This window comes from Phoenix dactylifera, chromosome 9, assembly GCF_051530095.1.
Source record: "Phoenix dactylifera cultivar Ajwa chromosome 9, Ajwa_hap1_PhDact_Kaust_v1.1, whole genome shotgun sequence".
Taxonomy (NCBI): Eukaryota; Viridiplantae; Streptophyta; class Magnoliopsida; order Arecales; family Arecaceae; genus Phoenix; species Phoenix dactylifera.
In genome coordinates, this window is record NC_143198.1 from 3,428,458 (window position 1) to 3,449,740 (window position 21,283).

A 21,283-nucleotide genomic window follows, 5' to 3' on the forward strand; every position below is an offset into this window, starting at 1 on the left:
TATTCATGCAAAAAAACGGTATATGTGACATGAGAAAGTATCCTCAATCAATCTAATCTACGAGGTAATGTGTTACGGTGTCACTACTTCTAGAATCTAGAGGTAATTTAGAAAATAATAACCTATCCTCCACTTCAAAAATATTACTTTAAATATATTTATTATCTATTATATAATATATATATATATATATATATCAAAATATATTTAGCTATTATTAAAATTTATCGTTTAATGTACAACAAATATTAATAACATCTTGCTCGACCATCATTAAAATTTATTATTTATTAAAATTATCTATAAAAAAAAACGCCCAGGAGTTCATAATACAAGGCACGTTTAACAACATAATCCACTTAACCTAACATGATAAACCTGTGCCATCACTAGTGGATTCTATCATGAGCATTTTCCTGTATCTCAGGCATGCGAAAACCCAAAGGAGTAGCATGCGAAGGCCAAGCCAATTCCATGGGACGGTAATGAAGACACTTAAGTCCTGCAATAGATATGGGTCGAATAACTTTCTATAATCACAAAAAAATGCAGTTTATTTTGTAGCGTCTGCAGACTCTGCAACCTCTAACAACATATACAGCACAAACACAGGATGAATGACCGAGTGCCGGAATGTCAATCGATGCACTGTGAACCATCCTGCATGAAATGCAACACCTGAGGTTCGCAAGATCAAGTGCATCAACAGCTGGGATGATTCCATTCTACGCCCCTGCCATGTGTCGGCATGGGATATTCTGTGATGCATTTCTAAACTGTCATTTGATGGGAGAAGAAGATTATTGGCACTTCTCTTTTGGCATCAGAAGTTGGAAGCAAAAAATGATCTTATGGAAACAAACGACCAACATTTCACATTGATACAACTTTCACAACAGAATACAAACGATGCCTCTCCAGATAAGGCTTTCCAGATACATCTTTTACTAATAAGAAACCGTACAAAGAGTCGAGGCTTCCTTGCATGCATTTGGCATAAGCCCTAAAAGTTATCGACAACCTGCACTGAACGAAAATTTGAAAGGAAAAGTCAGGCCAAAAGAAATCGCATAAACAACATCAAGAAACTTTATGCTGCATGCAATGCATGCTATGGTAGCTACAGGGTATCCTAGAAGATGTCCTTTTTAGCCCAAAGACTTCCAAATTACTCTTTGGTTGCATGTGTTCGATACATTATTTCTACCAATTGGATTGTTCCTCCATGAGTCTTTTGCCCTCTGAGGTACTTGCTACAGATCTGGAAATCAACAGCGGCAGGACAACTATTTGCCCAGACAGACAGCTTATGTTTGGCATGAAAAACATCCCTCAGCTCAGTAAATATATCATGCAAACTCTTATTGAAGAAAAATTTTCCTTCCATATCAAGACCACAAACATGCTTCAATGGAACCAAGAGATCATGGAAGTGCATCACTCCAAAAGATGAACTCATGCAAACTCTTGATGAACTTGCTCTTAGAAACAAAGTCTGCATACACAACCACTAATGAGGTGCATTTCATCCAAGCGCTCACCATCCTTCCACATGTTTATCATTTCTCATGAAGCCAAAGCTTTTGGAAATGAAAAAATGAAAAAACGCTTATCTGTAACGGCTTATTGAAAATTAAAAGGTCATAAAATTCGATACCGAAAATGAATCATATATAACCTCCAGATATAGAAATTTGGCCTGCACAGTATAACATGTATACAGATACAAACGCAGAACCCCAGATGCTGCAACAGGGCCCTCATGCAAACTCTAGCATGAAAATAATTACCTCCGATGCATGTAAATACTTCAACTTCCATTTCGCATGACACACTGCCTGTTCACATGAGTAAATTTTCAAGAAATCGAAGTTTCATAGGCTTACTACCACTCATGGCATAGTGGTTTGCACAGTAAGCAAAACATGACATCAAGTATGGATTACAAAATCAAGCATGTATTCATCAAACTTCCTGTCAGCCCTATCAGTAGTTTTCTACCAATTACATGAGTACAAATTTGTTCTTACAAGGTTGTTTATGCTTTTATATATGAGTGGATGATGATATACTTCGAAGAGAGAAAAAAATTACCTTACTGTTGTGAAAGTACCAAAGCTTGAACTACCACCCATGGATTTTCCAACTGCCAAATGATGTGTCAATATGTCTATCACCACTATATTGCACTCAGCGTCAATAAGACTGCCAAAAACGAGTATGACGGTTATAGTTTGAAGAGAAAGACTAAGCTTTAAAAGTAGAGGGCTAGCAATTAAGTAGGGTCAAGCTTGCACCCATGTTAACCATAGATATTAAATCATAATCCAACAGACAACTATGCAATCCTAATTTGAAATGGAAAGGAAAAAAAGGGGGCCCTCTGGGAGCTTAATGAAGGTACTTTCCTCCCCATCCAAGCAAAGAAATGAAGTTACAAAAGAACTACGAAAAACTTCTTAATTTAAGAAACCAATCAGTAACCGAGCATGCAAATGTACAATTATTATGCTCAGCAAGTAGATAATTAATGTTCAATAACTGCAATTTGTTGCATGTTTGCTAACTTTGTTATCCAAACAAAAAGTGGGAAGTTGCAAAGGTCATGGGAGATATTGTACTGGAAACAAGATTTGAAAATGGCCAATACTTTCTTTATTTGATGGAAGCAGTCAAAATGCAAAGTTCATTATATGCTAAATGTAAATGGAGCAGACAGCCGAAGATAAAAGAATACATATAACAAAAGATCACATATTATTGCAGAAAAAGGTAATTATTTCTAAAAGCTAAAATGACGATCAGCTCATGTTACACCATTAGGTGTAGCTCCACAAAGGAGCCTTCAGGCCCTTGCATGGAATGCCGTACCGGCCCGTACCGGCCGGTACGTACCGGTCCGGTCCTAGACCGGTACCGGAACGGCAAAAAAACCGGTATTTTTCGGTTTTTATCCGAACCATTAGGTGTAGCCCGTACCGGCCGGTTCGCACCGGTACGATTTTTTTTTTTTTTTTAGAACCACAGCGCCGCGCGCTGTAGTTTTTGAAACCACCGCATACCGTACCGGTACCGGCCGGTACGTATCGGACCGGACCGGTACCGTACCGGTCCGGCCGGCCACCGGTACGCCGACCGGTACCGGTACGCCGACCGGTACCGGTACGCCGACCGGTACCGGTACGGCGGACCTTGGGCCCTTGGGTGATGCTTTGTGAGACATCATCCAGAATCATTCAGGGATGGGGCACAATTGTTCCATAGTTTACATCATGTACGATAGATATACATATTAGGCATTGATTATTTTCAAAATCAGTGAAAAAAATAGATCCTCTTCATATATTTACAGATGGCATAATTTCAATTTTGGAATTAGATTACTACTTTTTGAATGTTAACCTTCACCTTTGAATGAGAACAACAGTACCATAATCTCTCTCTCTCTCTCTCTATGTGTGGCGCCTCATATTTCAATTAGATATCCATATAAAACCGATCTATGTAAATTTCCCTTGCCAAAAAGGAAGTTATAAATGGGATTCATTCTGATAGACAAAGACTGATAATAAGCCAAGATGCACTAATCACTAGCCAACTCTATGCTGGCTCTAGACACTACAAGGTGGGCTCTTCTTGAGTTCAGTTCTTCTAAATTTTCTAAGCTCAAGCTTGTCAAAACTTTTTCAGTTTTGTGCAACCTGACTTGTTCCTTGTGACATTGGGCCTGCTGACACATGAAGTGTTATACCTAATAGCTAGAACATTCTACCTAGGGCAATGCACCCACTTTGGAATCTTCCCAGAATCTTGAATCCAGGCCTGCTTCCTAAGCGCTTTCCTACTAAAAGTGTTTAGAAGAGTATTGGCTTCCCCATACCCACACTCGCACTTGCTCATGCACCTCCTCCTGATTCTGGCAAATAAGGTCTTATAACCAACACTTTTGGAAAGCTTGTGTGTCTCTATCTTTAAAAATTTCAAAACATTCATAGTAGGCAAACAATTTATTTTAATTTGCATAGAAAGCCACAGATGTGGGTCCACTAAAATATTCAGTTCCATAGGTAAGCATGTGTGTTTAATAGTATAGATTTCCCAAAATTGCCACACCTTAGTTTGAGCTCACCTTAATCCTGACCCTAATTTAAGGCTCAGCTTGGATTGTAAGCAGAATGTCTGATTATTAGAGCCTCAACCTAGGAACCTGGATCAAAAGCAAGCTGCGATGACTCTATCTCATTAATACACCTTCCAAGAAACCTTTTTAATGACTCAAAAGTCAAAATTGAAACCTAGAATCATAATACAACTTCCCAACCACCCAATCCATTTCTCCAAAATCTTTATTATCCAAAACTGACTATTGGAACTTCCAATTATGAAGGTCAATAATCCTGAGAACTAGCCTTCCAATTTCCATGTTGCGCACTCATTCATTCAAAGCAATGAGTAATGATAACAGAGTTGCCTTTAAGGAAAGAACTTCAATCTTTGAAAAGAAGCAACAGGAGAAAATGAATGGAAAACTCACCAAGTAATACAAGTACGAGAGTGGCCCAGAGGATAGTTTGAATAGGACGGCCATACTGGATTTGATACTGAGACCTTTGAAACTGTCTTTGAAGAGCTCCAAACCACCCATAGAGCTGTTTATCATAAGATTCATCACCATAACTAGTAAGGCAGCTCTTACTTTTCTCATAGCATGCATCATTTCCCTATATGATGAACCAGAAAAACAGCAACATTGAATAAAGCCGCCACAATCACAAAAGCAATTATAAATTTTAAATAAATGATTTTTTGAGGAAACAATAATTAATGGGAAACTCCTCACCCGACTCAATTGATTGTTTCGTAATGGGATCAATTCTTCCTCTTGATGTTGAGCCCCACCTTTCCATTTCCTATAGCCATTTTTAGACAAGTTCATCCTAGATGTTGATTCTAAAGCCTTTGTTAAGCAAGATAAGCTGGGTATCTTTGGAGGGGGTAAATTGGGCCGCTTGTCAAATGATCTCCTCGGAGCTTCTTCGTCAGAAACCGAAATCTTCCATACCCCAATATCAGCATTAGCACTTGCTGTCCTCCGGTGCTGTTGCACATTCTCCTCCTCTCTTTCCCTCCTATCCAACTCATATGAATGGGAAATATTCTTCGGGCATTCAGCCTCTCCATTCATCTTCAGATGATTGCCCTCTATCTTCACCTCACCAACAGAAGGAACAGTCACCAATTTCTCTAGTTCTGGCAAGGGACAGGACAAGAAAAGAGCGAGCTCATCCCGCTCTCCTTCATCCAATTGAACCCAGGCCATAGCTTTCCCCTCCTCATGTGTCAATTCCCTCAAAGAATTCTCCACCAGCAATATCTGATTCCCAATCGCCGCAACAAATTGGCTGTGCCGGGTCCTTGCGTCCTGCCCGGCCGAGCAAGCCTCATCGCACGACCTAACCGCCCGATCCAACTCCTCAAGCTGCAAATAGTACCCAACAACGATCAAAATCTCTCCTTGATCGATGACCATTACAAAAAACCCCTAGAATAAATCTAATCCTGGTTTCAAAATTTCAACTTTCGAAGTCACCTGCCATTTTGCAGTGCCGAGGGCCGTGTGAAGCTCCCCGAGGAGTTCCCCGGAGACGTCTTCGCCATTTCCAGCGCCGCTAGAAGCCGCTTTCCTCTCATAAATCCATCTTCTGTAAACGGATTCCATCCTAGAAGCAGGAAATCGAGAGGGGGGGTAAGATCCATCGACACCTAGATTAGAGTAGCAGAAGGTGGAAAATGACACAAAAAATGGTACCTGTCAGCGGATTCCTGGACCTCCTCCGCGGCTGCGAAGAACGGATCCTTCTCCCACCGATCGAAGCACGTAGCCATCCGGAAATCTCTCCCAAACCAAAAGAATAGAGCACTGGCTTTAGATCTCAGAAGAAATTTACAACCGTGACCCTCACCCTGGAGCTTGGTTGCTATGCTTTTATGATGGAAGAGGAAAGGAGGCGATCGGTTTCAGCTGCCCGTGGCGTTATCGGGTTTGGCCATTGTCTCAATTGAGAGAGAGAGAGAGAGAGAGAGAGAGAGAGAGAGAGGAAGAGGAGGAGAGAGGTGACGAAAAGCTGGGTTGGTAGGCCGACGAGGGGCCGACCGAAATGTGAGGCTTCTCGCGGCATTCGCAAGGTAGATGGCCGTGCTATTTTTACCTGAATCTGACCGGGAGATAGTTGATTGATTTATTATAAAAATAAATAGGAGGTGCATCTCCTTCACGTTAAGCCATTAGATTGCAAATTTATAATAGTGGTTTCTGAAAGCAAATAAGTTATCTTGTAGTGAAATCAACTTGTTTGCATGCTTCATATGACGATTAAGATAATGCGTGTTAAATTTTCATGTTGTTGAGCAACTTGGGTTGAAGTTTTTACCCAAAAAAAAAAAAAATTGGAGCATACGTTGACCTTAAATCAAGTCCATATCTCTGCCAGTGTCATCTTCTTGGGCTAAAGGTTGACGATCCCTGCAATAGTAATGGTAAAATGGTTGCTTCTTCCAAGTTCATAGGTTGATGAGAAACATCTACAAATGCAAGAAAAAATTCCAACAGAGATTAACGTTCATTTCCAAGATTGTTTGTTTTATTTACCTCATAATATCCTTTTGATCTCATTTTAGTATATTTGCTTTGGTGGGCTAAGAAAAAAAAAGGACATGGCCACACTTTGTACTAGGATACAGCCCTGTCGTGGCAACAAAATCTTCTATAGATAATAGAAGGATCCACCTTCATAATTTCATGCCTCCCCACCCCCCCCAACCCAAGTCGGGGCCGTATCTTTCACACAAATCCACCATTGTAGTAGGATTCATCTTCCAGTTATGGGCTGTGGGGAACGTCCCAATGGACTCGATAGGAGGCAGCCTGGAAATCCCACTTGAAGTAGCCCAATGTAATTGGCTATGGAGAACCATTAGCCATTAGCCATTCAGTAATTGTTCAGCAGTCTCCCACCAAGAGCACCTGTTTAATCTTTAGAACGTCTGTCTCATTATCACCTTCAGATCTAATTCACCACACTTCTGTATATTTTACCTCTCTTCCAACATTACAAGTAATGGAGTAGATTACTCCACCCATAATCTTTTGCTACCAATTCTAATGATATGGATTCTGGGTTAATTACATTTGCTTTGTTCTTTTACTGTTCCCTTCCGAGTTCCGACCCCCTTCATTCTCTCCTTTGCTCTCCAATGACTAACCAAGCCCCAAAATACATATTGCACTATCACCACGCCAACCTAACTCTGTGATTCCTCGCCCCTCCCCTTCCCCAACTCCTCGTATACCATCTCTTGCGAATTAACTTTTATATACAGCTCCAAGACATAAAAGTCTAATTAGCATTGGCAATATAGGCTTAGAATCATGAACAATACCTATACTGTAACAATCTAGAATCTCATCTAAAATTGCTAGCCGAAAAGTATTATTCGGTTTCCTTAATCCTGTAGGACTAAACATACGCCCATACGAATTATGACATATTCTTTCCGTTCAAGCCCTGACGAGGAGGGTTCAAATCCATTTAAATCTAGTCATAAATACCATGATTGGCCCGTGGTCAACCCCAATAGATCTGTGCTGCAGTGTTCCCTAGTCCACCTAAGTTATAGGTCGGATTTGCTTTAATAATATTTGTAATAAATAGGAACTCGTCCAAATTGGCTAGCCGAAGATATTATTTGGGTTTCTTAATCCTGTATAAGTATCCAAAATTTATCCAACAAATAACCGATATGGAACTAAACATACGCCCGCATGGGTCGTGCTATATGCCTCATTTGATATTAAAAAGGTACTTCGTTTTAGATTTAAAAAATAGATCCTCATTGTTCATTTTATTTGGAGTTATTTGTTATGGCTTTGAATGTCGTCGGTATATTTGTAAATTCAGGTATGTGTTCTAGAAGCATGGGATCCTTCAGATGCTACGCGCTTCAATATATTCTTGTCAGCATCATTGTTTTGACTCAGAAATACAGTTGGTACCCCAAATCACAGACATCTTTCATCACGACCTAACCCTTTCATATGCATGCCTGCTGTGAGGAGAGTTGCCACTTGCCAATTGCCATGCATGACCATTGTAAAAAGTTTTTTTTTTTTTTTTTTTTTTTTTTGTCTAAGACGGATATATCATACATTATGAATATGGACCCAGCTAAAAAAGTCAAAAAAATAATAAGTTTCTAAATGCACAAGGTAACCCACTCTTCCTTGTCCAAAACGTATCTTCGGAATGATTGGCCACCTAATCCGCTGCCCTGTTGGCCTCTCATACATATGTTTCGCCTGCAGGCCATCCCACCACAGATCATAGAATGAATGTCCCTAAACAACAAGTAGTAGTCGTCCACTCCATCCATGTTTTGCAACATCCAGCTAATGACCGTCACCGAATTACTTCGAGCAATATAACCCTAGCCTGAAGCATCCGTCAAGCATAACTTAAGTCAGTGCAAGCCGCTCTCAGCTTAGCCCGGGGCTGAGGTGCAGCGCTCCTTCTCTTTAGGTGTGTTGCTCGCGTTGTATTAAAAAAAAAAGTTTTTTTTTACATGAATATCCTTCTAAATATCGAATTTTGCATGAATACCCTTCCAAAATTGATATTTGCATAGATACCCTCATAAAACACTTGTTTTACCATTTTATCCTTTTTTTAATTTTTGTTTTTGCATATGTACCCATGATATTTAACGACGTTAAAAAATTAACGATTTCAAATTAAAATGAAATACCCTTAATGGGTAGATATGCAAATAGATCGCGATTCCGATAGTAGAGAAAGTAGACAGAAACAATAACATAATTTTAAAATTTTATTTTATTTTTAATTAATATAAATATGATTTTTTAAACACCGTTAGAACAACCGTTATATTACGGATATTTGTACAATAATAGAGTTTTACGAGGATATATATGTAAATATTAATTTTGGAAGAATATCCATATAAAAACTGATATTTAGGGGGTATTCACGTAAAAAAAAAAATAAAAAAAATTATATTACTCCTAACGATAACTCGTAGGTCAGCAATGTGCTAAAAAGTCACCACTCCGTTTCTTAGGGACGCGTGCACAGCCTTCTACGGCATTCCCCGCAAAGTAACGGCATTCCCCACAGCCTTCTACTGATATTTAGGGCTAGTCTCTGGATTCAATTTAAAAATATTTAACAGGTACCATTTTTTGAGCGAGAGTGGGACCCTGCAGCACCGTACATGAACAAGTATATAAATCCTTATATTATCAGCATGAAAGAACTCACCTTGCCGTAAAATACCAGGCCGAGTCACCTGAGAACTCTGGTCTCTAATGTAAACGCCGAAGATTGTAATCAAAACTAGATTACATAAGCAGAAATTAATTCCCATCCTTCCAAAGACTCGTAAAAGTTCCTGTTGACCATAACTGTAATCTCCGGTCCAACAACTCCATTAATTTTAATTTCCGGTCTCTAAAAATATTTTTTTTAAAAAAATACCGAATATGCTCCTGACGCTACAGTGAGATTCCTAAGAGCGTTTTTCTTAAAAATAAAAATCAGACCTGTTGGTGGAAAAATGGACCACCCCACAAATGCAATTATAGCACCCAAATCCGTCAGCAAGCTCGAGCTCATCCTAAGTGATCGGGCTCTTCCGCTCTCGAGCTCATCCAAGTGATCGGACTCTTCCGCTCTCGAGCTCATCCAAGTGATCGGGCTCTTCCGCTCTCGAGCTCATCCTAAGTGATCGGGCTCTTCCACTCTCGAGCTCATCCAAGTGATTGGGCTCTTCCGCTCTCGAGCTCATCCTAAGTGATCCGGCTCTTCCGCTCTCGAGCTCATCCAAGTGATTGGACTCTTCCGCTCTCGAGCTCATCCTAAGTGATCGGGCTCTTCCGCTCTCGAGCTCATCCAAGTGATTGGGCTCTTCCGCTCTCGAGCTCATCCAAGTGATCGGGCTCTTCCGCTCTCGAGCTCATCCAAGTGATCGGGCTCTTCCGCTCTCGAGCTCATCGTAAGTGATCGGACTCTTCCGCTCTCGAGCTCATCCAAGTGATCGGGCTCTTCCGCTCTCGAGCTCATCGGCCGAGACCAGAAGGCCGAGACCAGAGAGCCGAGACCAGAAGACCGAGACCAGAGAGCCGAGACCAGAAGGCCGAGACCAGATAGCCGAGACCAGAGAGCCGAGACCAGAAGGCCGAGACCAGAAGGCCGAGACCAGAAAGCCGAGACCAGAAGGCCGAGACCAGAGAGCGTCGACCAGAAAGGCAACCCCGCCGAGCCCATGCCTTAGCCAAATATCCAATCTCCGCCTAACCCTCCAAAGGATCTGACAACTAGATACATGACTCCACTACAATCCGCCACCATCCCTAAGTCGTCAAGGCACGAGATCTCCACAGGTATTCGGCACGACCTATCATTAATGCCTGAGACCCCCTCAGGCCTCCGATGCACTCAGTCATTAAATGAACACGGCTCAAGATGATCTCCGGATCACTGAACCATCAAAGCGTATGGCTCTCCCTGACCGCCGGTCCACTCGGCAATCAATGCGCCTGCCATCTACGAACCCCAGGCCCACCACGGCCGGCGGTTCAACCACCCCAACGGGTCCGATCAACCGTGACAACTCCCTGACTCCGGTATGATTCGGCCTTATTCTCCACTACGCCATTAATGGGCCAAATCGTGCCCAATTATCACAAAAGAAGACAAATTCCCCTGTCACCTCCCAGGTAACATAATGCCCTTCTATAAAAGGGAACCTGGGAGGAAAGAGGAGGAGGACCGGGGGGGAAAAAGAAAGAAAACAGCACAGACACAATTGAACACAATATTCTCTTTATTTTCTCCGCATATCTCTTCCTTGCTCTCTACACATATTGGCCCCCTCTAACTTAAGCATCGGAGGGTCGGCGCCGGAGAGCCCGGCCACCGGCTTTTTTGCAGGACAGGCCAGGACGCACTCTTCTCCGCTCTCTCATCCCCACGGAGGACGCAGTCGGCCGGCGCACTGCCGTCCGCCCTCCCGGCAGCGGAGCTCCTCCTCCCCTGGTTTCGCGGCGGCCCCCGGGTCCAATTTCCAGCAACAGTTGGCGCTAGAGGAAGGGCCCGAGTTCGCTGCCATGAAGCTAAGAAGCAAAAGGGCTTCCAATGCCTCTCGACGTCCTCCACTTAGTCCTGGACACTCTGTCCAGAACTCGCCACCTCCGGCCGAGTCAACCCCTCAAGTTCGGCCGGAGCAGTTTCATGCCCTGGTGCAACAGGTGCAGGCCTTGGCTACCGCTGTCCAAGGCTTGCAACCTAGGGGCGCCCCGACGGTACCGCCCCCTCCGGCCCCAGTTCAACCGGAGCCTCCTACAAGCGGACTTCCCTTTCGAGGTCAGGACTCTCAAGTCCAGGCCTCCCTCTGGAGAGAACACCCAGTAAAGGCCCTGGTGGCAGGCCCCAACCCTCAGAGGTCGAGTCAGTTCCAGGGCAACTTGCACCAGAACGGACCGCTGCAGCGATCCCCCAGAATGATGAACTCGACAAGAAGGTCGAGGAGCTGGAGCGCCAGATCCACGCACTCCATGGAAGGAAACCGGGACGTGATGGTGACTTTGAGTTCACCACAAAGTCCCCCTTCTCCCAGCAAATTGATGACGAACCAGTCCCGCCGCGGTTCAAGATGCCCCAGGTGGAGCCTTACAACGGCAGGGCCGACCCCTTCGACCACCTGGAGAGTTATCGGGTCTTAATGGCCCTACAAGGAGCCTCGGAGGCCATGATGTGCAAAGCCTTTCCAGCAACGCTCCGAGGACCGTGTTCGTCCGATTCCTGTCTAACTAAAAATATGCTAGACAGATCGTTGTTAGAACCGACGAACAAAAGTTAATTTAATTTACTCTTACCTGTTCTACTCGAAGAATAGTGGTTGTAAGAGGTCGATCCACAGGGAGGCGATTGGAGTTGCATAAAAATTAGAACGTTCATTCGAATTCGAAATCGATTTTTGAATAACAAAAGAAAAACATTATGTCGGGGATGTTAATAGATTCTCTAGTCTACCGGAGAATGAATTTTATTTAAAAATAATGAAAAGACAAGTTCTTAGAAATCAAAGAGCATTTATAAATTCATGAAATGTTTAACTATTCAAAGGACTACTTTGGCATGGATGAAAATGGTGCTAAGAAGATTGAAACCTGGAACATAAATTGCATAAAAGAAAATTTCATATATTGCATGAAAAAGAAGAAAGATTACAGAATTTGAAGAACGGAAATTAAAAACAACAGAAATTACAACTTTAGCATAAATAAAACTCTTAAAAAAAAAAGAAGAAGAAAAACAAAAAATCATATTAGAACATGCTCTGTTTTCAAAAGAGAAAACAGAGCATTTCCTTCAAAACGAGCCCTCTCCCCTGTTCCTTCTTGAACCAGCCGAGCACTCCTGTTACTTGGCCTCCACCCCGCACACCGAGCTCCCTTTCTTCCCTATTCCTCCACTCTTAAATAGGTCATCCACCCCCCTCTGATTACGTTGAGAGGATTGTCCGGGCTGCGCAGTCTTGGGATGAATCGCGTGACGCTGGGAGACTGAAACGGGTGAAGATCCGGCGCGGATGAGGTGCTTCATGAGTGGCTGGGACGCTAGGATTTGGGCGTTGAATGCCGACGGCTGGAATGGAGGAGCCGATCACGGCTTGTTGCTGGGACGTTGCGGAAGAGGTGGATCACGGACGCCGGATTCGAAGCGGAAGGCAGCTGGGGTCTGCCGTGATCGATGGGAGGAAACGCACAGACCGGCTGCTGCGGGGTCGACAGGAGGACGCCGGATCACGGCTTGCATCACGGCTCGATCGTTGATGGGTGCTGGAATGGGCGGAATGGGCGCACGGACGGATGAGGCTGAGATCTTTGATTCGGATGAAGGGCTGGAGGTTGAATGCCACGCATGCTTGGATGCGGAAACGGAAGGGAGCAAAGGCGGAGGAGCTGCAGTCGTGATCGGCGGGATGGCTGGATGCGATGTTTGGATCCCGCTTGCAGTCGGACGGGCATGGGAGTTTGCTGGGTTTCCGGAAGAGGGTGGAGCCAGACGCGATCACAGGATGCTTCATCGCTGAAGAGGAATGGGGCGCGCGTGAAGAATGCTGACTACTGGGAGGAGCGGACGTGGGAGATGATGTGAATCCGGATGGCTGAAATGGCAGGATCGGGAGCTGATGGATCGACTGATTTGGAAGGAAGCTGGGAACGTGGAACAGGCGGCTGGTATGCAGAGGATGCTGGAAAATTGCATGGACGTCGGTCTTGATGCATCGCGGGGAGAAGAGGAATGGAACTTGGACACTGGAATGGAACGGCCGAAAGCAGCTGGGAGGAAGAAGAACAGTGAACTTAAGAAAAATTCCCGTAACACTGTTCATATGAACAGTGTTTTTACGTAACACTATTCATATGAACAGTGTTTTCACGGAACACTGTTCATATGAATAGTGTTATCTCGGAACACTGTTCATATGGACAGTGATTTCAGCCTGAATAGTAATTTTAGGAATGAATAGTATTTTCAGCTATTCTTCATGGGATTGGAAGTTAAAAAGTTCTTTTTCTTTGTGATGAAGTGAGAGTGGGAATCTCTATTCCGAAAGAGTGCAGGTGCTAATCCGGAAAGGAGGGAATGCGAGGATCACTGAGAGATCGCACGCGGGCTCGGATGTTTGGGTGCAAATGCGCTCGATCAGATCATGGCAGGATTGGGCCCGCGCGGTTTGGAGCCATGATGCATCCCTCTAAACCCTACCAAATGCGCATTTAAACTTTAATTTATACTAACATGTGCCAAACAAAAATATAATATTAACTTAGTGATTTTATCGTTATATGTTAGCAGTAATACTAATTTAAGAGCGTGTAGATCGCATTTTTGTGCTCTCATCAGACCGGCCCGGCTTTGGTTCACCGGGCTGAAGCCGAGTACTGTCTCCTCCTTTGAGCAGCTCGGCAGGCAATTTGCCAGTAATTTTGCCGCTAGCCAGCCCCATCGACGGACGTCGGACTCCCTCCTTGACATCAAACAAAAGGAGGGAGAGTCCTTCAAGGAGTACTTGGATCGGTTTACTGCCGCAACATGGGAAGTCCGGGAGCTGGACCAGTCAATCGTCATGTCGGCACTAAAGACTGGAGCCCGATCTTACAGGTTCCTCTTCTCTATCGAGAAGAACTTCCCTGCGGACCTCACCGAAATGTTGGCCCGAGCTCGCAAGTACGCCAAGGCTGAGGAAGCCATGGCCTCTCGGCGGGAGGAAGCCGAACAACCTGCCAAGATGCAGAAGAAGCACCAGGAGCACTCCCAACCAAGTAGCAGATTCCCCTGGCATGAGAAAGAGCCTCCTTGGCCCAAGAGCCTAGCTCGCCCGGGGTCTCCCCTCCAAAAATTTCAGACGTACACTCCTCTCACATCCACCCGAGCAGAAATCCTTATGGAGATTGAGGGTCGGGGCTACCTCCGACCTCCATTGAGAATGCGTCCGACAGAGTCGCGGAAGCACTCGAAAAAGTACTGCCGCTTCCACCGAGATCGCGGCCATGATATGGAGGATTGCTACGAGCTTCGTGATGAGATCGAGGCACTTGTCCGCCGAGGTCGGTTGAGTTATTTTGTCCGTGATCATGCCTACAGGAGAGAGCCCGAGGAACAAAATCCAGTGCCGCATAAGGAGCAGAATGACAACTGACCTCTCACGGGCATCATCAATACCATCAGAGGGCGGGCAACTAGAGGCACCAGAAGCTCCGAGCTCGGAAAAAAGAGCTTCCTCAAAGCATCCGTGCACTGTGAAAGTCACATCTCCTTTTCTGATGAAGACCAAAAGGGTGTTGAGCCCTCTTTATGACGACGCTGTAGCTATTTCCCTCATTATTGCAAGGCTTTAAAAAAAGGATTTTAGTACATAATGAAAGCTCGGCTGATGCCTTATTTTGTATGCCTTCCAAAAGATGAGCGCTCCTCTGGCTAGATTCATAGGAGATTCTACCCCAAGAAAGTACTATGAAGCTAAATCCTTTCATGGTCCAGAAGGCTGCCGAGCTCAGAAGAATGCCGAGCTCAGAAGGCCGAGCTCCGAAGGCCGCCGAGCTCAGAAGGCCGAGCACCAAAGGCCGCCGAGCTCAGAAAGCTGCCAAGCTCCGAAGCCCGAGCTCAGAAGCCCGAATGCAGAACACCTCCCCCAGAAAATCGAGCCAAAGAAAGCTAGTGCCAAGCTAAGTCCTAAGGGACTTCGAAGCTCGGAAGCCATCAAAATATCTCCAAAAGGTACAGGACGCCACTTTGGCTTCAAATAATTTCAATATTTTATCTATTTCCAGGTCGGAGAATCCAAAAAACGACCAAACGTCGCCCCGAATAGGGCGCACGATCGCTAACGGACGAAGTCCGTCTCCTGTATGCATCTCCAATGATGCTCTGGCTAAGCTCGGGACGCCGATTCGACGACACTTCGACGCCATTCGACGCCATTCGACGACATTTGACGACATCCAACGCCATTCGACGACATCCAACGCCATTCAACGCCATTCGGCGACACTTCGACGCCATTCGACGACATCCAACGCCATTCGACGACATTCGACGCCATTCGACGCCATTCGACGCCATTCGACGACACTTCGACGCCATTCGACGACATTCGACGCCATTCGACGACACTTCGACGCCATTCGACGCCTTTCAACGCCATTCGACGCCTTTCAACGCCATTCGACGCCTCCTATGACAACACGCCCCGATCTGAGTAGGGGCACCCTGCTGAGTTGACCACAAGCCAAAGAAGGCCGCTGAGTCGACCTGAAGCACTTTTAACTCTAACTGCATGAAAGGTACATCCTGCTTGGCATGCACATCTCCATATATATTTGGCTATATTACAGGATGATCGACGACTGGATTACTTCCTTCGTCCGAGCCAAAAGGCAGCTCGAACTCGGAAGTCGGGGGGTAGTGTTGGTGGAAAAATGGACCACCCCACAAATGCAATTATAACACCCAAATCCGTCAGCAAGCTCGAGCTCATCCTAAGTGATCGGGCTCTTCCGCTCTCGAGCTCATCCAAGTGATCGGGCTCTTCCGCTCTCGAGCTCATCCAAGTGATCGGGCTCTTCCGCTCTCGAGCTCATCCAAGTGATTGGGCTCTTCCGCTCTCGAGCTCATCGTAAGTGATCGGGCTCTTCCGCTCTCGAGCTCATCCAAGTGATCGGGCTCTTCCGCTCTCGAGCTCATCCAAGTGATTGGGCTCTTCCGCTCTCGAGCTCATCCTAAGTGATCGGGCTCTTCCGCTCTCGAGCTCATCCAAGTGATTGGGCTCTTCCGCTCTCGAGCTCATCCAAGTGATCGGGCTCTTCCGCTCTCGAGCTCATCCAAGTGATTGGGCTCTTCCGCTCTCGAGCTCATCGTAAGTGATCGGGCTCTTCCGCTCTCGAGCTCATCCAAGTGATTGGGCTCTTCCGCTCTCGAGCTCATCGGCCGAGACCAGAAGGCCGAGACCAGAAGGCCGAGACCAGAGAGCCGAGACCAGAGAGCCAAGACCAGAAGGCCGAGACCAGAAGGCCGAGACCAGAGAGCCGAGACCAGAAGGCCGAGACCAGAGAGCCGAGACCAGAGAGCCGAGACCAGAAGGCCGAGACCAGAGAGCCGAGACCAGAGAGCCGAGACCAGAAGGCCGAGACCAGAAAGCCGAGACCAGAGAGCCGAGACCAGAAGGCCGAGACCAGAGAGCGTCGACCAAAAAGGCAACCCCGCCGAGCCCATGCCTTAGCCAAATATCCAATCTCCGCCTAACCCTCCAAAGGATCTGACAACTAGATACATGACTCCACTACAATCCGCCACCATCCCTAAGTCGTCAAGGCACGAGATCTCCGCAGGTATTCGGCACGACCTATCATTAATGCCTGAGACCCCCTCAGGCCTCCGATGCACTCAGTCATTAAATGAACACGGCTCAAGATGATCTCCGGATCACTGAACCATCAAAGCGTATGGCTCTCCCTGACCGCCGGTCCACTCGGCAATCAATGCGCCTGCCATCTACGAACCCCAGGCCCACCACGGCCGGCGGTTCAACCACCCCAACGGGTCCGATCAACCGTGACAACTCCCTGACTCCGGTATGATTCGGCCTTATTCTCCACTACGCCATTAATGGGCCAAATCGTGCCCAATTATCACAAAAGAAGACAAATTCCCCTGTCACCTCCCAGGTAACATAATGCCCTTCTATAAAAGGGAACCTGGGAGGAAAGAGGAGGAGGACCGGGGGGGAAAAAGAAAGAAAACAGCACAGACACAATTGAACACAATATTCTCTTTATTTTCTCCGCATATCTCTTCCTTGCTCTCTACACATATTGGCCCCCTCTAACTTAAGCATCGGAGGGCCGGCGCCGGAGAGCCCGGCCACCGGCTTTTTTGCAGGACAGGCCAGGACGCACTCTTCTCCGCTCTCTCATCCCCACGGAGGACGCAGTCGGCCGGCGCACCGCCGTCCGCCCTCCCGGCAGCGGAGCTCCTTCTCCCCTGGTTTCGCGGCGGCCCCCGGGTCCAATTTCCAGCAACAAGACCTTTGAATTATTTAGCAAAAATTAATTTTCCTCCCTTCCAAGAACTCTAGTATAATAGAAAGTTTCTGTTGACCATAACTGAAATCTCCCATAATCATGTATTACGACTGGACTTGCATCAATGTTAGTTTTTTTTTTAAAAAAAAAGAAAATCCTAATTAGTACTCAATTTCCAACCACCCATTTTCAAAAATCAATGCAACCAACCATTTTCCAAATCAACAGCTTCATTTTTAACCACATCACCCAACATTTCATTGTCGCTTTAGTTGAAGTAAAGCGATACATGTTCCTGTGGTTCTTTGGGTTAAGACATAAATATCATTAACCAAAGAGAAAGCCACGTACCAACTAAGCTCCTTTCACTCCAAATCCAAATTCCAGCAATCCAAGCCACCCGAGCACCTTGCATCTATTTTCTCGTATTTTCCTTTTCTTGTCCATCCGCCCAACTTAAATAGCAGAAAGCAACAGGAAGCCAATAATGGCCGCGTTTCGTTGTCACGTCCCAAACTTCAGACAGCAACGGCGAGGAAGCTGGTGGTCCACCGGCTTTGTGGTGTACTTCAGCAACTATCGACCCTCATCAATTACCGTCTATTATTTTCTTTTCTCTATTGATTATATGATGTCACGTCCAGGTGAACGCCATGGGGCTGGCCACGACGTGCTTCCCGTCGGACCACTCAAGCCGGCCGAACCCAGACCACCTCGACGGCAGCGACGGCGACGAAAAGCTCACTGTGAAGCTCCGCTTCTCCCCCGTATCCGCGAAACTCAGCTCCACCGGCTCCACCACCACCTTCACCGCACCACCGGCCACCGCCGTCGACTTGTACGTCCCCGGGCCCCCCACGTTGGTGACCGTCCTCGTGTGCTTCACTGTCGCCACGCTGCCGCCGGTCCCGCTCGCCGTCTCAAACACCACCGCGAAGGACGGGTAGTTGAGTTCCGACACGGCGTAGGTCCTCGTACTGTCGCAGGTATAGTTGGTTCTTTTGGCCACAGCGGCGATCTGGAGGGAGGTGTAGTTAAGCGCGCAGAGGAAGTCGATGTAGTCCTCGGCGGTGAGGTCGTAGACGAGGCCCGGGTCCGCGGCGCGCAGGGGGTCCACGTGGCCGGCGCCGTAGTCGAACGGGTTGGCGGCCTTGCCGGTGGCGACATCGAGGAGGCCGCCATCGCCACCGGGGTAGGCGGAGTAGGCGGTGGTCATGAGGGCGGAGCGGACGGCGGCAGGGCTCCAGTCCGGGTGGGCCCCCTTGAGGAGGGCGGCGAGGCCGCTGACGTGGGGGCACGACATGGAGGTCCCGGAGATGATGTTGAACTCCACCCGACGCGAGTCCACGGACAGCCCCGTGGGACCCGCCACCCCAGTCCACCCGGCCAGGATATTGACCCCGGGGGCGATCAGGTCCGGCTTCAGGATCTCCGGCGTCACCGCGTTTGGCCCCCGCGACGAGAACGCCGCCACCACCGGCGACGGCCGCACCCCGATCTTCGTTCCCCCGAATACGATCGTCGCCGTCGGACTTTTATCCGATAGTAGATACGCTCTGACGGCATCGCCGACCTTCTGGCCGACGCCAGCGGCGGGGAGGAGATGGGCGTCGGCGACGAGCTCCTCGCCGTTGGCGTCGGTGTTGGCGAGGACCATCCCAGCGCCGCCGGCTTCGCGCACCACGTACCCCTTCTGGACCCGGGCGATGATCCCACGGTCGCAGAGAATGATCTTCCCGGCCACCTTCTTCGGCATAAGGGTCCCCGGCATGCAAAGATTCCCGTTGCTGGCGTTGCTGGCGTTTCCGGCGTACACGAAGGGGAGCGGCGAGCTCGGAAGCGGCTTCCCACTATAGAGCGATACCCCGGAATAGTTCTTGCCGTTGCCGAGCACGACGTAGGCGGGGAAGTCCCGGTCGATAGTTCCGGCGCCCACAGTGGTCATCCAGGGGGCGACGTTGCTGAGGCTGGAGGCGAAGGGACCGGCGTTACCGGCGGAGAACGAGGTCAGGACCCCCTTCTCCATCGCGTTGAACGCTCCGATCGCGACGATATCCTTATAATAGACCGCCATCCCGCCGCCCAGGGACAGAGACAGGACCTGGCACCCGTCTTCCACCGCCCTGTCCATGGCGGCGAGGATGTCGGAGCTGAAGCACCCGCCGGCCCAGCACACCTTGTACGCCGCGACGCGCGCCCGCGTCGCCATCCCGCGGGCGGTGCCAGCGGCGAAGCCGTAGAGGCTGGCGTCCGTCACAGCGGAGCCGGCAGCGGTGGTGGCGGTGTGGGTCCCGTGACCTTCGTTGTCCCGCGGAGACCTAGACTCCCTGGTGTCGTTGATGGGGCCCGCGCTGGCCTCGTACCCTTTGGAGAAGAACCGCGCCCCGATCAATTTCCGGTTGCAAGCCGTCGCCTTGAAGTCCTTCCCCTCCTCGCACGCCCCCTTCCACCAGGCCGGCACCGCCCCGAAGCCCGTGTCGTCGAAGCTCTTCCTCTCCGGCCATACCCCGGTGTCGAGAACTCCCACCACGACGTCGCTGGCCGTGTTGCCCTGCGGGAAGATGTCGTCGCTCTTGTCCAGGCCTAGAAACTCGGGGGTCCGGGTTGTGTGGAGCTTGTAGCGGACCTCCGGGAGAACGGAGAGGACGCCGTCACAGGATTCCAAGGCGGCGGCCTCGGCGGGGGTGAGATGGGCAGAGAAGCCGTGGGCGACGGTGTTGTAGGAGTACAGGATCTCGGCCGAGTCGGAGACGGAGCGGACGGAGGCGTCGTACCAGTGGTCGTGCTCGGCGAAGGTGGCCGGCATCCGGGACTTGGCCATGTGGACGATGTACGTCCGCCGCTTATCCTCTGCTGCTTCCATGTGGCAGGAGGAGGAGGAGGAGTAGTGGAGGAGGAGGAGAAGCGCCGCCGGCGCCGTTATCGGTCTCCCCATCGCGGTGGCGTCGGCGAGCTTTGTTATTTAAACGAGAGGAGAAAGTGAGAGGGGGTGGATGGAGAAGGCTGGGAAAGGGGTTTTCGTTTCGTCCGGAGGAATGATTGCTTGTTGAGAATGAGAACAAAGGTAGCAGGCAAGAAACGAGATAGGTGGTAAGGAAGAGGCCACGAGAGAGAGATGGACAGGGTTTCGTGTTTAAAGGATTTGATCTTTCTAGCCCCCCCCCAAAAAAAAAAAAAAAAAGTTTTTTTTTTTGTTTTTTTTTTTTGGGTCGAAATGGCATTTCATTTTCATTAAATCAAATTTAAGTACATCCTGCCAAATCAAAAAAAAGTAAACAATGCAGCCGATGAGGAACACCCGCTAAACTCATCTAGATGACATCCCCAGAGTGACGTGCCACGTATGACGCTACCCAGTCCGCAGCTCTGTGCACCTCACGAAACACATGACCAATCTAGATGGCAAACATCTCCTGAACCAATTTGCAAATCTTCCGAATTAACGGGTGACCGTCGCCATATCTATCCACTCCCCGTATCCAGCCAATCACCGTGGCAAAGTCTTCCTTAATGCACAATCTGTCGACACCCATCATAAATCTTGCTTATCGGATGCCCTCCCAAGCAGCCCATAGCTCTACCCCAACAATGGTCAAACCAGGTGTGCTCCGACCACTA

The 21,283-nt window shown here is 47.8% G+C and overlaps 1 protein-coding gene and 1 pseudogene across 4 annotated transcripts; both read right to left on the bottom strand.

The window, feature by feature from the left end:
- Nucleotides 1–830: 830 nt before the first annotated feature.
- Nucleotides 831–6,221, bottom strand: LOC103709208 (uncharacterized). Of its 3 annotated transcripts, XM_088703988.2 has the most exons (7): nucleotides 5,810–6,211; nucleotides 5,591–5,720; nucleotides 4,841–5,479; nucleotides 4,535–4,721; nucleotides 2,095–2,205; nucleotides 1,791–1,838; nucleotides 831–1,021 (listed from the first exon to the last, which is right to left on the bottom strand). In XM_088703988.2, the coding sequence occupies exons 1-5, from the start codon at nucleotides 5,884–5,886 to the stop codon at nucleotides 2,180–2,182; spliced, it is 1,059 nt and encodes a 352-aa protein (XP_088560114.2). In that variant the 5' UTR covers nucleotides 5,887–6,211; the 3' UTR covers nucleotides 831–1,021; nucleotides 1,791–1,838; nucleotides 2,095–2,179. The 3 variants fall into 3 exon arrangements, with proteins under 3 accessions (XP_088560114.2, XP_008792658.4, XP_089781351.1); XM_008794436.6 differs by lacking the exon at nucleotides 1,791–1,838 and having other exon boundaries at nucleotides 5,810–6,221; XM_089925225.1 differs by lacking the exon at nucleotides 1,791–1,838 and having other exon boundaries at nucleotides 831–1,026.
- An 11,656-nt stretch (nucleotides 6,222–17,877) lies between these two features.
- On the bottom strand, nucleotides 17,878–20,768 carry LOC103709209 (subtilisin-like protease SBT1.7 pseudogene; annotated as a pseudogene). Its single transcript, XR_015968623.2, has one exon. The product of XR_015968623.2 is annotated as a subtilisin-like protease SBT1.7 pseudogene (transcript).
- Between the last annotated feature and the right edge of the window lie 515 nt (nucleotides 20,769–21,283).

What these genes read in the sequence shown, in the direction of transcription:
- LOC103709208 (XM_008794436.6), bottom strand. Translation starts at nt 5,886, where the DNA reads ATGGCTACGTGCTTCGATCGGTGGGAGAAGGATCCGTTCTTCGCAGCC. An exon ending in TCGGCACTGCAAAATGGCAG is followed by an intron (nt 5,480 to 5,590) that starts GTGACTTCGAAA and finishes TACTATTTGCAG; the next exon opens with CTTGAGGAGTTGGATCGGGC. An exon ending in TCTCGTACTTGTATTACTTG is followed by an intron (nt 2,206 to 4,534) that starts GTGAGTTTTCCA and finishes CGTTTTTGGCAG; the next exon opens with TCTTATTGACGCTGAGTGCA.